The sequence below is a fragment of the Lactuca virosa genome, chromosome 5, assembly GCF_052849685.1.
Source record: "Lactuca virosa cultivar CGN04683 chromosome 5, Lactuca_virosa_CGN04683_v6, whole genome shotgun sequence".
NCBI lineage: Eukaryota > Viridiplantae > Streptophyta > Magnoliopsida > Asterales > Asteraceae > Lactuca > Lactuca virosa.
In genome coordinates, this window is record NC_136430.1 from 119,125,917 (window position 1) to 119,140,944 (window position 15,028).

Consider the following 15,028-nt stretch of genomic DNA (forward strand, 5'->3'; position numbering starts at 1 on the left):
ACCAAAGCCACAATCTCAGCGCGAAAGGCGCTCAACCACTCATCAAGAAGCTCCAGAATGCCATCCTTGACCGAGCCAAAGATCACAGGAGTATGCTCAAGGATACTGCACGTAATCTTAGACGAGATGATCTCCCTGGTCTAGTCATCAAGCTGCCCGGCTCCAGATCCTGAGCCTGAACCCTCCCCAGCACCGGAACTGCCCACTGGCCTGCCTCGCAATACCACCATACTGAAAATAGACCATATAAACCATCATAATACACATCAAATATACACATCGGGGAAATCACAACTCCACAAGCTCCCTGGCTTCATTGCAGCCCTCCTTGAAACGAGTACGGATCCTCTGCTTCCAGTAGTACGGACCCATACTACATTCCACATCTATCCGTACTTTCCTCAAGAAGTGCCTTAACTCATCCAAGTTACTTTATATCCAACAATTCCCTCACAAATAAGGCTCCCAGCACTAAATCTCATCCTAGGTTTTCCTAGGGAAAACTCCACACCACTCTCCGCCATTAGTTGCAGAAGGAACTCCCGCTAACTTCCTCTAACTAGCTCATGAATACAATTACATATTACAAAAACTAGATAATTCTTTGAATGAGAGGTCTCATACTACAACGGTTGGACTCAAACAAGAGCTGCGAAATAGAGGTAAAGCCTAACCTTCTAAAATTATTTAGTTCCCATAATATGTAACTTAGCATATTCGTTTACTAGTTAGCTGAAGCTAGTTAAAACTCCTAAAAGCACAAAGCAAGCAACATTCGAGCATTAAGTAATCAGAACCAAGCATACCCTAATCAGGCCTTCCTATTACTAACTGATCAGTACTAGCATGCAAATCTATAAGCTCATACAGCAGGCATTCAAAGGCATCTCTCTTAGATCCTTAGCCCTAAACTAGCATGCGATCACAATTCACAGTTCAAACATATCATAAACATGTATGGGTATTTTGGGATAACTTACTTGAGCTCGGCTGATTGCACACACCACACCCTTTCTTATTTTAGAGAACCTTTTCTTAAATATGTTTATCTTTTGAAAACTTACCAAATCCTCGGTTTAAGTTCAGATACCCCCGAGAGTGTGCCTGAATCCCTCAAACCAAGGCTCTGATACCAACTTGTAACATCCACAAATATGGTCACAAAAATTTCGTTTTTGTAATAGATGAAATAGTATTTTCAAATATCATCCATACATCTCAACAAAATCAGTGTATCAAATGTTATCAAAATCAGAGTAAATATCAAATGTGGAATCCCCACGGTGTGTGCGGTGCAGTCAACTCGATCCTTCCCCCTTGGAACCGGAAGTACTTGAAACACAAACTAAAATACATAAGCACAAAGCTTAGTGAGTTCCCCAATATACCACATACCAAACATATCACATAACAGTCCCCGTCCAACGAGTTACGGGCCCCGCCCACACTCGCATAACGGGCCCCACCCAATGAGATATGGGCCCCGCCTACACTCGCATAATGGGCCCCGCCCACACTCGTAATACGGGGCCCGCCCAAATAAGCAAACATATACAAACACATACAAGTATCACACAGACAACAAGTATATCAGCATAATCATCAAGGGTCGACCTTGGTGCCTTAGACCCGCTAAACCTGGTGAGGAAAACTCACCTCGAAAATCTGAAAGAAACAAATGATCCCTGACTGCCGGTCCTACAACTCCTCGAGCTATCAATTGCCAAAAACAATTAATTAACATTTGGGATCTTCATCATTAACCAAAAATCCCTACTTGGGGGTAAAAAGACTATTTTACCCTTAACATAACTTGGTCCAAGAATGAAACCCTAAATCACAATCCAATGGTCCAAAAGTTAAACAATCCATTAAGGCCCAACATATGGCCCAATTTCCAATTGGGCCCAATCCCTTTGCATGGGCCTTAGCCTAAGGCCCAATAATGCTTCCCTAGCCCCAAGACTCGATTCGAAATGGCCCACTAAGGCCCAAGACACAAAGTCCAAGAAAGTAGCCCATTCGAGGCCCAAACGACGCAAAGCCCAAATCCATTGAGTATGCGGGGCTTACTTAACTATACGCTAAGCGTACAGGCTGCACGGCTTGTACGCTGCGCGTACTAGCTTGTACGCCTAACATACTCACCCATTAAGCCATAATCTCAATAAGCACTTAAATCCTTAAGACCTATGGTTCCAATCACAGATCTGAGTCATATGAAGTGTCTTAAACCATAAAGTCGTAAACTTGGTGGCTTTGCATGCCCCAAATGAACCACATCTCGAAATATCAAACATTACTTCCATAAAATGAACCCAAACGCATGCATGGATGATTCAAAGCCTCAAAGATGAAAACTTTATGACTCAAGGACCAAATTAACACCAAGAGTAGCGACTCTAAGCTCCATAAATGACAATAACTCACAAGATCTCATCTATGGGACCAAAAAGACCCAAAATCTCAAACAAAGAAGATCTAAGCATAAACAGAGCATGTTCTGAGCTTTATACCTCAAATGAGTGTTAAATGATGAAGATAATCTGGATCTTCAAGCTCAAACTCCAACAAATCTCTTTCACCAACTTCTTCTTCTTCCTTCCAAGGCACCAAACTACCAAAAAATGCACTCCACAAGGTCAAGAACACACCAAGATGATAAAGGGTTCGATTTTAGGGTTTCTGGACAATAGAGGCTGATAAGGAGGCTAACCCATGGGACTTAATGACAATATATAGGGCTTGAACCCTAAAAATTAGGGTTTTTGGTCCTGACCACGTACGTTGCGCGTACCTCTTCGTACGCTAAGCGTACGTGCATGCCTCCGCGTTTCTTAGTGACCCACTTACGCCCCGCGTATACCAGGCTTACGCCCAGCGTACACCAGGCTAAGCGTACGTGCATGCCTCCGCGTTTCTTGGAACCATCGGACGTTACGGCCCTCATCTTCACCTTTCACAAAGTAAAATCGTCCGAACTATACGAGGTTATTGTTACGACAGTCCAAAGCTATGAATATTATTTCCGAAGTGAAGGTTTGTGCTTTGAATTTGAAGTAGTTCATAGAGCATATTATGCTCCTTCGTATTTAGTTATAGCGCAGGCATATCTTAGTGCTCATAACATGGTGTGTATGTTAGTGTGACTTGGTAGATGTATTTATCATGTATGTATAACTTAAGCGTCTATGTATGATTGGTCAAGTACCACACCTGATTTTGTATCTATATATAGGTGTATATCTTTGAGATACAATACCATTCTTTCTAAGTTTTTTATTTTGTTGAATACTTAAGCCATTTTCTTGTACCCTGTTTCATTGATCAATCAAAGAGATAAAACATAAATTTACATAAAATTAGATCATACTTTTTTGTAGTATTAGTGGCGACATCCAATGTGTCCAATTGTATGTCGCTTGAGAGAGAGAGAGAGAGAGAGGGAGAGAGAGAGAGAGAGATGGTTCGGTTATTTCAGTTGGATTTGAAATAAAAAACGAAACGAACCGAAAAAATATCATTTTTTAAAAGGCAAAAAAATTGACTCGTTTCTTTTTTGGTTTTTGCTTTTAGTTTTTGTACCTTTTTCCCCAATTTCAGTTTGGTTTTTATGCAATTTCGATTATTAATATAATATAGTTCTATAATGGAACAAAAACTTTAAAAAGTTTGAGTACAAAATATAGTAATGGTTTCAGCCCGAAAGAAACTGAATTATGTAGTGACAACCACCAAAATGTCACTATTCTCTCTTATCCCTTGCTAATTTTCGACGTTTTAGCACACTATCTCGTTGCTAAATTGGAAAACAAGTTCATTCGTTGCATATTTGTATCATAATTTAACGATATACGATTTTAGTTGTGAATTGAACGTTTTTTGCTCTAGTTTCTTTTTTATTAGAACGGCAGAAGTTTTAATAAAAAACTAGCAAGAAGCTAGAAAAGAATGCCATCACAACAAATTACAAGCTAAGAGAGGATTATGAAGCCAAGAGGTCCAACTAATTTTAACTTTTCTACACCTATTGGAAATCCAAAAAAAAGATCTATCTATCACTTCATCTAAAATGAAATATTTCCTAGGTTGAGTCGTTCCAAAAATGGTGGAATTACGAAAATTCCATAAACACCATAAGGTAGTCAAGATGACCGTGTCAAAGGCTTGACGTTGCCCTTTTTTTAAGGAAAGAGAATCAGACCATGAAAGGAGTTGATCAATTGAATAAAAATGAGGAATTTGGACGCCCCACCAAACAGCAACACTAGTCCATATCTCAGTCAGCTGGTTACAATGGAGAAAAAGGTGATCAATAGATTCAACGGTATTGGAACAAACGGGACAAAGAATCGAGTCCATAGTAATCCCACGGAGAGAAAGGTTCTCTCTAGTAGGAATACTTCGTAACTGCAATCTCCAAATAAAGATATTCACCTTGATAGGCACCCAATTATTCCAACGAGTTTTAGGACCCCCTGAATATAACATGTGACTATCCAAAAAAGCTATAAGAGAAGAAACAGTAAAGGAATCCGAAACGTCAATAGTCCACCCCAAAGGATCTGGGATGCAATGAAGAAGAACATCCTGCATTAAGGAAGTAAAAGCAGTCCATTGAGTCTCCTCAATACCCCCTCTAGGTTTCCGCCTGAGAAAAGCAGAATCCCATCCAAGAAGCACTCTATCACGGACCGATAGAGATTTATGAAGATCGAGAGCATAAATCCTATGAAAAGAAGTAGCCAGGGGGTATCCCCCTTCCACACGTCATGCCAGAAAGAAGTCATATTCCCATCACCAACCCTAATAGGACAAAAAGGCCTAAGATCAAAATCACGATTATTAAGCTGCACAAGCATCCGAATAACACCATTCCAAGGACCAATCGATACTCTTCTCTGGGAGAGAGAGAGAGCTGCAACCACCGTCAGGACCATAAAGAGCTTTGGCAATTTTAACCCAGATCAAATCCGGATCATGAAATAATCTCCAACGCCATCTGTAGAGTAAGGCCCGATTGAAGGAAAACAAACTGCCAATACCAAGACCCCCATCCTTTTATTGAGCTAAGACTCTATCCCAGCGAACCCAGTGCATGCCTTTCTCATCTAAGTCAGCACCCCAAAAAAACCTAGCTCGAAGAGACTCCAAGGTGTTAACAACAGAGATCGGAACCATGAAGATAGACATCAAGTAACTGCCGAGGCTTCCAAGAACCGATTTGATCAAAGAGAGATGACCTCCAGACGAAAGGCATTTCACTTTCCAACCCGAGAGTTTTGAGCGAAAACGATCAACAACTGAAGACCAAGTTGAAATCGGAGACATATTCTGACCAACAGGGACTCTAAGATGAATAAAAGGACAAGAATCAGGAGCACACCCAACCTTACGAGCTGCCACCTCAACCTGAGCAAAAGGAACTCCCACTCCAATCAGCTTGCTTTTTTGTAAATTGATTTTGAGACCCGAAGCTAAATAAAAACACCGCAGGATACGAATGATACGGGAAACATTTTCAGGGTCCCATTCCGACATCAAGACAACATCATCAGCATAAAAAAAGTGTGAGATATCAATCCCACTAATAGAAATGCCTCGAAACACGTTTGCAATATGAGCTTTAAGTAAAGCTACATGGAGCCCTTCCATCACCGAATAAATAAAAAAGGGGACAAGGGGTCACCTTGTCTCAGGCCACGTTGGATTTGGAATTCATCAGTAGGGGGCCATTAACTAGAACAGAAGCCCTAGCAGATCGGAGAAGCTCCATAATCCAATCACACCACAACTTACCAAAGCCTATAATCTGCATAATCTCCAAAAGATACTCCCACGAGACGGAAACAAAAGCCTTCTCAAAATCCACTTTAAAAATCATAAGTGGATTATTCGAAGACTTACTCCAAGCAGCCACCTCATTAAGAAGAAAATGACCATCCAAGATTTGTCTACCTTTAACAAAAGCAGACTGATCCAGACTAACAATAGAACCAATAACCTCCGCCAACCTATAAGCTAATAATTTACCAATAATTTTGTATTGGCAACCTATTAGACTAATAGGTCTAAAATCTCTAATATTCTTAGGGTCTCGAACTTTAGGGATAACCGTAAAGAAAGAAGCGTTGCAACCTTTTGGAATCGAGCAGTGACTATGAAGATGTTGAATGATAGCCACCAAATCATCAGAAATAAGATCCCAAAATCTTTTCAAGAAACCAAAAGAGAAACCATCCGGCCCAGGAACCCGATCTGAACCACAATCCCAAACAGCCCTTTTTATATCATCACGAGAGAAAAGAGCTTGAAGAAAAAGAACTTGATCTTCCGTGAGAGTATGAAACATATTAGGATCAGTAGAAGGGCGTCTTCCTTTTTTTCTCAAGAAAAGATTTTTATAATAATTTTGGAACTCCTTCTTAACCCTCCCAGGATCATCCACCTAAACATCATCAATCATGATACCTCTTATAGCAAGATGACGCCTCTTACAATTAATAATACCATGGAAAAAACCAGAGTTCTCATCCCCTTCAATGGCCCACTGAATTTTCGCTTTCTGCGCCAACTCTGCTCTAGAAAGATGATCCAAGTACGTCAATTCTTTAATAGCCGAAACTCTTTGTTCACGAAGATCAGCACTACCCCCGTCAAGCATAAGAGAAGTATCAATCTCTTCAACCTTATCTTGAAGAGTTTTCCTTTTACTAATCAAACGATCTCGAGCACTAGAGTTCCATAGTCTTAAGTTAGATTTAAGAAGTTGAAGCTTCTTCTTAAAAATAACCCAAGGATTATCAATCATATTCCCGACAACAATGGAGTTCCAAGAAATATGAACCACTTCATCAAAACCTTCCAGCTCGAACCAAGAATGAAATATACGGAAAGGAGACAGACCATAATCCACACGATGCTCTAATAAAACAATAAGACGATGGTTTTGGATATTTTTGTCCAGGACCAAACTCATAATATGAGGAAAACGCAACAAAAGACCTTCAGAGACCAAAAACCGATCAAGTTTAGAAAACTTGGATCCCCATCTATCACTCCAAGTATAACGAGGCCCACCCATAGGAATATCAACTAACTCAGCCCGATCAATAAATTGATTAAAATTTCTAGCGGGAATATGTTGGAACTGATAACAAAATCTCTCAGACTCATTTCTGACTTCATTGAAATCTCCCATGACCACACATTCTCCCGAGAAAGAAGCAATAAAGATAGAAATTTCATCCCAAAGTTGTCTTTTACAATCGTCTCTTTGGGGAGCATAGACGGAAATCAGCAAGACATCCATTCTAGCGACAACCCAAACCCCCTCCACCGCCACATACCAATCAGAAATGATTACTTTATTATGAACAAAGATATTTGGGTCCCAGATAACCAAAATACCTCCCGAAGCATCGCGAGAAGGAGAAAATGCATGAGAAAACGCGAGGTTACCCCAAAAAGAACGAACAAGAGAAAGGTCAATTAACTCCTTTTCCGTTTCTTGAATAGCCAAAAAGTTAGCTTTTAATTTAACACAAAGAGATTTTATCCACACCCGTTTCTCTAAAGAACCCGCTCCTTGAATAATGATAGATAAACAATTCATATCTAAATTTCTTTAGATCGCTCCTCTTGAATAGTATTTTTAACATGTTCAGAACAACCATTCATATTAAGACCAATAATCCCTCCCATTGAAATTGTTTTTTTTTATTCAACCACATTTGAGTCAGTGTTGAATGAACCTTCTGAGAACACATCTTTCTCTTTGTGAATTATATTTGAGAAACCAGGCGGATGAGATAGAGAATCATCCTTAGATTGGATACCCGACATACGAATTATTAGAAGCATCTGTTCCAATTTGAAATGACCCTGAATTAGCAGCATGTGCTGAAGAGTTCTTGAAATTCACAGCAGTAACTGCTGTCGGGTTAGGTGAAGCAGCAGGGGCTGCTTGCTGTTCTTCAACAGCAGCAATTGGAACAGCAGCAGAGGCATGAACAATGGCATCGTCAGCTGGAATGTTGACAGCCGGACCAGGGGCAGTGGAAGAATTTGACTGTGAAGCAGCAGGAGAACTTGAAGCACGACATTCAGCAGGAGAAGGGTAAAAAACATTTTCTGTTGCTGAATTCCCATTTTGCCCCTGAAGCCCTTCTCTATTATTTTTATGCTTTTTTCCATTACCCCAACTATTAAATCCTTTTTTAATATCGTTGTTGACCTCATCCATTTTCATTTTTTCAATTGCATCATAAATACCAAACGGGTCCGATGAAACATCCTCATTCCTATCAAAATATTCAGAGTGTTCTTCATTTTGGTCATTGTCTTGTAATTCACTTTCGTCCAGATCAGGTGCAGGAAGATCATGAACAAAGGAGGGAGTCCACCCCGGAGCTTCTTTAACTCTAATCCAGTATGTAGCCCCATCAACACAGACTTTGATCACCTCTAAAATAATACTTTGATTAGATGTTAGTAAACATATTCTGTTCTTATAAATATCTTCCCCAAGGTCATCATCTAACTGAGCATTTGTTCCCCATTTAGAAAGAATTTTTTGAAAGACTCTTTACTCCAAGCAGAAAGAGGTAATCCTTCAACATCAACCCACACTATACGTTCTGATGGAACAAAGGTTCGATCCCATACTCTCTTTTCTAAAATCCAATGATCTATTGCTTTACTACCCAAAAAGTTTTTACATGTATTATTGGAAGTAAATTCAATCAACACCCACAAACTGTTGGTACAAGTCCTTGAAAACACACACACAACACACACTACTCACAAAAGTAAACTTGCAAAATGGAAACTGATTACAAAACATGGAATATTTGAAAGTCTACATCTTCCTATATATTCTAAACAAAACAAAGTACATCTACTTATACTAGAAATGCTATCTAGCTAGCCCACGTATCCATGCTAAAGTGTAACCACTATCCCTTTTATTTTCCTCAAAACTCAGTCAAAGATAAATACCAGATCTTTTGTTGCACGTTTGGATTACAACAAACCGATTAATCCAACAATCACCCCCTCCACCTTGGCCACATCCAAAGTCTTCTCTCGACTTTTCCCGGACCCCTGACCTCTTCCTCGACCACATCCAAAGCCAAATCTGTCACAGTATCCTTTAACTGCCACTGCTGTCAATGTCGAGACTGTTGGATAAGGTGTCTAAGTCCATAACTATTTCTGGTATGTACTTGACCCGACCCGGCATGGTCCATTTGGGTTGCATGGCATCATGCATTTGGATAGACTAAATGAGAGAAATAACACTTGTGGTTTATTAATATATTATAAGTTCTAATATATTAATAGTATTATTTAATTAGTATTGATCAAGAATTAATCTAGGATTAATTAAGTGATCAAAAGATGACTAATTAAATATATGGGTTGATCATGTAAATCATCCATAACTTGTATAGTGGGCTAAAAGGCTCCATGGATAATCAAGTTGGGTTAAACCCATTGAATGCTCCATGGAGGCTCCATGGGAGTTACAAACCCATGGGTCATGGAAATGAAGAGTCATGCCACATTAGGGTTTACATGGTGTAACCCTAGATGTGACACACTATATAAGCAACATGTTCTCCACCAAAATCGGCGACACATAAGAAACAAGAGGGCTAGAGCCGATTTTGCAAGTGTAAGATTCTCTCAAAGTTTACTCCTTTGCATTTGGTGTTGTGTGAAGCATTTGAGGCATCACACTTGGGGTGCTAGGCTCACAAGGTTTCAAGGATCATAATCAACAACAAGGTAAGTTATTCTATCTTTCATTCAAGTTAAAAAATGTTCCCCATGTATGCTAGATAGGAATATAACCTTGGAATTCAACTTTGCATGATTATTAGACAAACATAGATCCAAGGTTATTAGGGTTGCATGTACACTTAGGAAGTGTTAGAATGCTCAAAACCCATCAGTGGTATCAGAGCCTAGGTTTGTTTGTTGTTTTTTTTTTGTGTGCAAACAGCTTGAAAAAAAATCGTTTTTCTGTTTTCTGCTCGTATGAAAGTTTGCACATTTGTTGCTGGAAATGGACTAGAAACATTACCCTAAACTGTTTTGATGTTTTAAAGCTTGTTTTAGATGGTGTAATGTTTATGCTAATCCATTTACAATGGCAATTATTAAAATTACAAGTTTTTTTAAGTGTAATTTTTTTATTCTTGAAAGTGTTCATATTCATGTTCTTGAACTTATGAAGATTAGATGATCATAGGAATTGTTTGTAACCTTCATGGTAGTTTAATTCATGATCATAATGTGTTTTAATGGAGTCCATAACTTGTCCTCAAGTTATGGAAAACCAAAAGTCTCACTTTTATTAAAGCCAATAAAAGAACACAAGAGTTATAAAAATGAAGAGTCTTCATTTTTATCACTCAATTAATTCATAAGTTATAAGAAATGAAAAGTTTTGGAAGTTTACAAAACTTGCCCTCAAGTTTTGAAACATGTAAAGTCTTGATTAAAACTTTAGTTCCAACCCTTAGAATTTTAAAAGTTAAAATTCAACCCTTATACTTTATAATATTATAAGTTACTAATATATATATGTATAACGTCAAGTCGTCTTACCGCTAGTACGCCTCATTCACGAAGCCGGTCTATAAGGGGGGTATAAGGTTGTTGCCTATAAAATGGCAACTTAATGGGTGTCCACTCTCACCCACCGCTTCCTTGATCGGTGGAGGGTCGTTAGCCGAACGGGTAAGACAAGGACTTATAAATTCTCATTAAAAGTATGATGAATATTATAAAGTAACTAAATGCTTTTATTAAATTCCCAATCTTAGTTACTTTAGGAAAATGTGAATAAGGTGTTAATCCATGAAATTACACTTTACACTTTGTTTAAGTCGTTGGTGGAGTGTGTGTGGTTAACCGGCACACTAACTTGGACTTAACAAGGTAGGTAAAGGGTGACTTAAGGTTTACCATAGCATCGGTGGAGCGTGTGTGGTTTACCGGCACATCGATTGAGTGATAAACCTTGAGGGTACCAAGTGATTTGCATGGTTACTTCACACCTCGTTTTGTGATCCTCGGTATCCCAGTCACAAAACTTGGAGGGCACACTCGAGATTGAAACATGCCTTTGAAAAGTTCATTGAATCTCAAAAGAATCTAGGAATTTCTAAGAACCAATTAAAAACCTAATATCTATATTTCGTTTTTCATGGTGGAAATTGGTGAATCGTCATTCACCTACCTTTCAAATATGTTATAGCTTGGATTACGGCATACCTCTTCTAAGTTATAATATATTGTGATTGGATTCTAGCCTTAATATTACATTTGGGTGTTTTATTAAGGACTCTCTTAATATCTAAACTAATCTTGTTCTCTTCTTTCAGATGTCTTCAAACAATGCTGCTTCTGGCTCTAATCCTAGTGGCTCCTTTACCCTTATGAACTTGTGTGGGAAAGTCACTTTTGATGGATCCAACTTCAATGAATGGATCAGAAACATCAGGATGATTACCCGCTACGAGGACAAAGAATATGTCCTTGACAAGGAGCTGAAGGAGATTGATGAGACCACTGCAACTCCCCAGGAGATCACTGACTTCCGGGCACATGAAAGGGATGCTACAAAAGTGGCATGCATCATGTTGGCCACCATGACAGCGGAACTCCAAAAGTCCTATGAGGACTTCTACCCTTTTGAAATGCACCAAGATCTGATGGAAAGATACCATCAAAGTGCACGACAAGAGAGGTATGAAATCATATGCTCTATCATAACAACCATGATGAAGGACGGGGAATCCGTCACGAGCCACATGCAGAAAATGCAAAGGTATGTGGATCGGTTGCTGAAGCTTAATGTGAACTTCCCTGAGGAGCTTGCAATAGATATCATTTTGCACTCCTTACCATCGTGCTATGATCAATTCCGCATGACATATCACATGAATAAGGAAGAGGTCACACTCAGCAAACTTCAGGGACTCCTCAAGACCGCAGAAACAGGTCTTAAGGGTAAGTCGGTTGTTAACACTCCTACTCCAAACTCCGCCCCGGTTTTAGCAATCGGGAAAGGTAGAGGGAAGAAGAGGAAGAGCTCTTCGAAGGGTACCAAGGCTAGGACCCTTGATGGCTCTTCTTCAAGTGGAACCAAGAAAGGTTTTGTCACTCCTTCTTCTGACCCTAAAGAGGCTGAATGCTTCTATTGCCATGAAAAGTCACATTGGAAGCGGAACTGCCCAAAGTACCAGCAAGATGTGAAGGATGGGAAAGTTAAACCCAACCATGCAGGTATTTACACAATCTTATCTAATAACTCACCCCATTCTAACTCTTGGGTCCTTGATACCGGTTGTGGTATTCATATCTGTTCTGATTTGCAGGGACTAAGAAGAAGTGAGAATGTAGAGCATGGAAGAATAAACTTAATCATGGGGAATAGGAAAGCTTTACCTGTCACCAAGATTGGAGTTTATACTTTATCGCTAAGTAGTGGGTTTAGTTTAGATTTGAATAAATGTTGTTATTCGCCAGAAATGGCAAGAAATATTATTTCCTTTCATGCATTGTATAAACAAGGTTTCACCTTTTCATTTGATAATGAAGTTGGTTCGATTAATGCTGTCTTTAATAATGTTCTTTATTTTAAAGCATTACCTTGTGATGGTGTGTATGAAACTGTATCTGTGGTTGATAACTTAGGAAATAATGTATTGTGTATTGATTCTGTTAATGATAATAACTTGGATAAATCATCATTATGGCATTGTCGTCTTGGACATATAAGCAAGAAACGCATAGGCCAACTCCAAAAGGATGGAGTATTGGAGTCATTTGACCTAAAGTCAGATGATAGTTGCGAATCATGCTTACTTGGAAAAATGACAAAGTCACCCTTCACAGGTTCTTATGAGAGGGGTGAAGGTTTGTTGGATCTTATACACACGGATGTGTGTGGGCCCTTCAAACATGCCACAAGGGATGCTAATCGTTATTATTTGACTTTTACTGATGATTACAGTAGATATGGATATGTCTACTTAATCAAGCATAAGTCAGAGACTTTTGAGAGGTTTAAAGAGTTTAAACAGGAAGTCGAGAATCAATTGGGCAGGAACATTAAGATGCTTCGATCCGATCGAGGTGGTGAGTATCTTAGTTCAGAGTTCCTCGACTATCTTAGGGAATGTGGGATTGTCTCACAATTGACACCTCCCAGGACACCGCGGTTGAATGGTGTAGCTGAGAGGCGTAATCGAACCTTGTTGGATATGGTTCGTTCCATGATGAGTCGAGCTTCGCTACCAATCTCATTTTGGGGGTATGCCTTAGAGACTGCCGCCCATATCCTTAATCTAGTTCCCAAAAAGAAAGTTGCCAAAACTCCTCATGAGATGTGGACTGGTAAAGTACCCAAACTAGACCACATTAAGATTTGGGGTTGCGAGGCTTTCGTGAGACGCGAGACTCATGATAAGCTCGAACCTCGAAGTGAGAGGTGTATTTTCATCGGCTACCCACAGAAATCCTTTGGTTATCTCTTCTACAGACCTAGTGAGAATGTGGTCTTTGTAGCTAGGAGGGCTTTCTTTCGAGAGAGAGAGTTCATAAGCCAAGGAGACAGTGGGAGGCAAGTTGACCTTGAAGAAATTCAAGAGTCAAGTGGTGAAGGAACTTCAAACCCTAGCACTCAACTTGAGGAGGAAACTTCTGTTGAGCCAATTGACAAGTCTGTACCTCTGAGGCGTTCCACAAGGGTTAGGAATGCACCTGAGCATTACTATGGATTCCATATTACTGCGGAAGGTGATACACTGATAGGTCTGGATGAACCTAACAGTTACGCGGAAGCCATGGCAGGCCCTGAGTCAGCCAAGTGGAAAGAGGCAATGGACAGCGAGATACAGTCCATGTATGACAATCAAGTTTGGAACTTGGTTGAGAATGTACCAGGTCGTAAGACTGTAGGGTGCAAATGGATCTTCAAGAAGAAGACCGACATGGATGGTAATGTACACACTTATAAGGCACGACTGGTTGCAAAGGGTTTCTCACAAACTCCGGGAGTTGATTATGATGAGACCTTTTCTTCAGTGGCCAAGATTAAGTCTATTAGGGTTCTGTTAGCCATAGCCGCATTTCATGACTATGAAATATGGCAAATGGATGTCAAAACCACTTTCCTTAATGGAAAGTTGGCTGAGGATGTTTACATGAGTCAGCCAGAGGGTTTTGTCAACACAGAGTACCCTAATAGAGTGTGTAAGCTTGAGAAATCTATTTATGGGTTAAAGCAAGCACCTCGCAGATGGAATCTTTGCTTTGATGAGAAAGTCAAGGAATTTGGCTTTTCTAGGAGTGAAGATGAATCTTGTGTATATGTCAAGGCTAGTGGGAGTATAGTTAGCTTTTTGGTATTGATGTGGATGACATACTACTCATAGGAAATGACATCCCAACTCTGCAGGAAGTTAAGTCCTGGCTTGGGAAGTGTTTCTCTATGAAGGACCTAGGAGAAGCTGCCTATATTCTAGGGATAAGGATCTTGAGAGACCGGAGTAAAAGACTAATTGGACTTAGTCAGAGTACTTACTTGGATAAGGTGTTGAAGAGATTCGGCATGCAGGACTCCAAGAAAGGAGAGTTACCTATCCAGAGTAATGCCAGATTGAGTAAGACACAAAGCCCTAGTACTGAGGCTGAGATAGCAGAAATGAGTCGAATACCTTATGCTTCAGCTGTAGGATCGATCATGTATGCTATGACGTGTACTCGACCTGATGTAGCCTTTGCTTTGAGCATGGTTAGCAGGTATCAGGGGAACCCTGGCAAGGCACAATGGACTGCTGTAAAGAATATCCTCAAGTACCTACGGAGGACTAAGGACTGGGTCCTTACCCTCGGTGGGAGTGAAGACTTGAGAGTTGTAGGGTATAGTGATGCTAGCTTTCAGACTGATAGGGATAATTTCCGCTCTCAGTCAGGCTGGGTCTTTACCTTAAATGGAGGAGCAATTTCT

General features: G+C 39.9%; 1 protein-coding gene across 1 annotated transcript; it reads right to left on the minus strand.

Annotated features, from left to right (window-relative positions):
* Positions 1-5,061: 5,061 nt before the first annotated feature.
* LOC145111672 (uncharacterized) lies at positions 5,062-5,655 on the minus strand. The gene has a single exon (XM_079047929.1). The coding sequence runs from the start codon at positions 5,653-5,655 to the stop codon at positions 5,062-5,064; it is 594 nt and encodes a 197-aa protein (XP_078904055.1).
* Positions 5,656-15,028: the final 9,373 nt, after the last annotated feature.

Excerpts from the sequence above, each read along its gene's own strand:
- LOC145111672 (XM_079047929.1), bottom strand. The coding sequence starts at position 5,655 with ATGGAAGGGCTCCATGTAGCTTTACTTAAAGCTCATATTGCAAACGTG.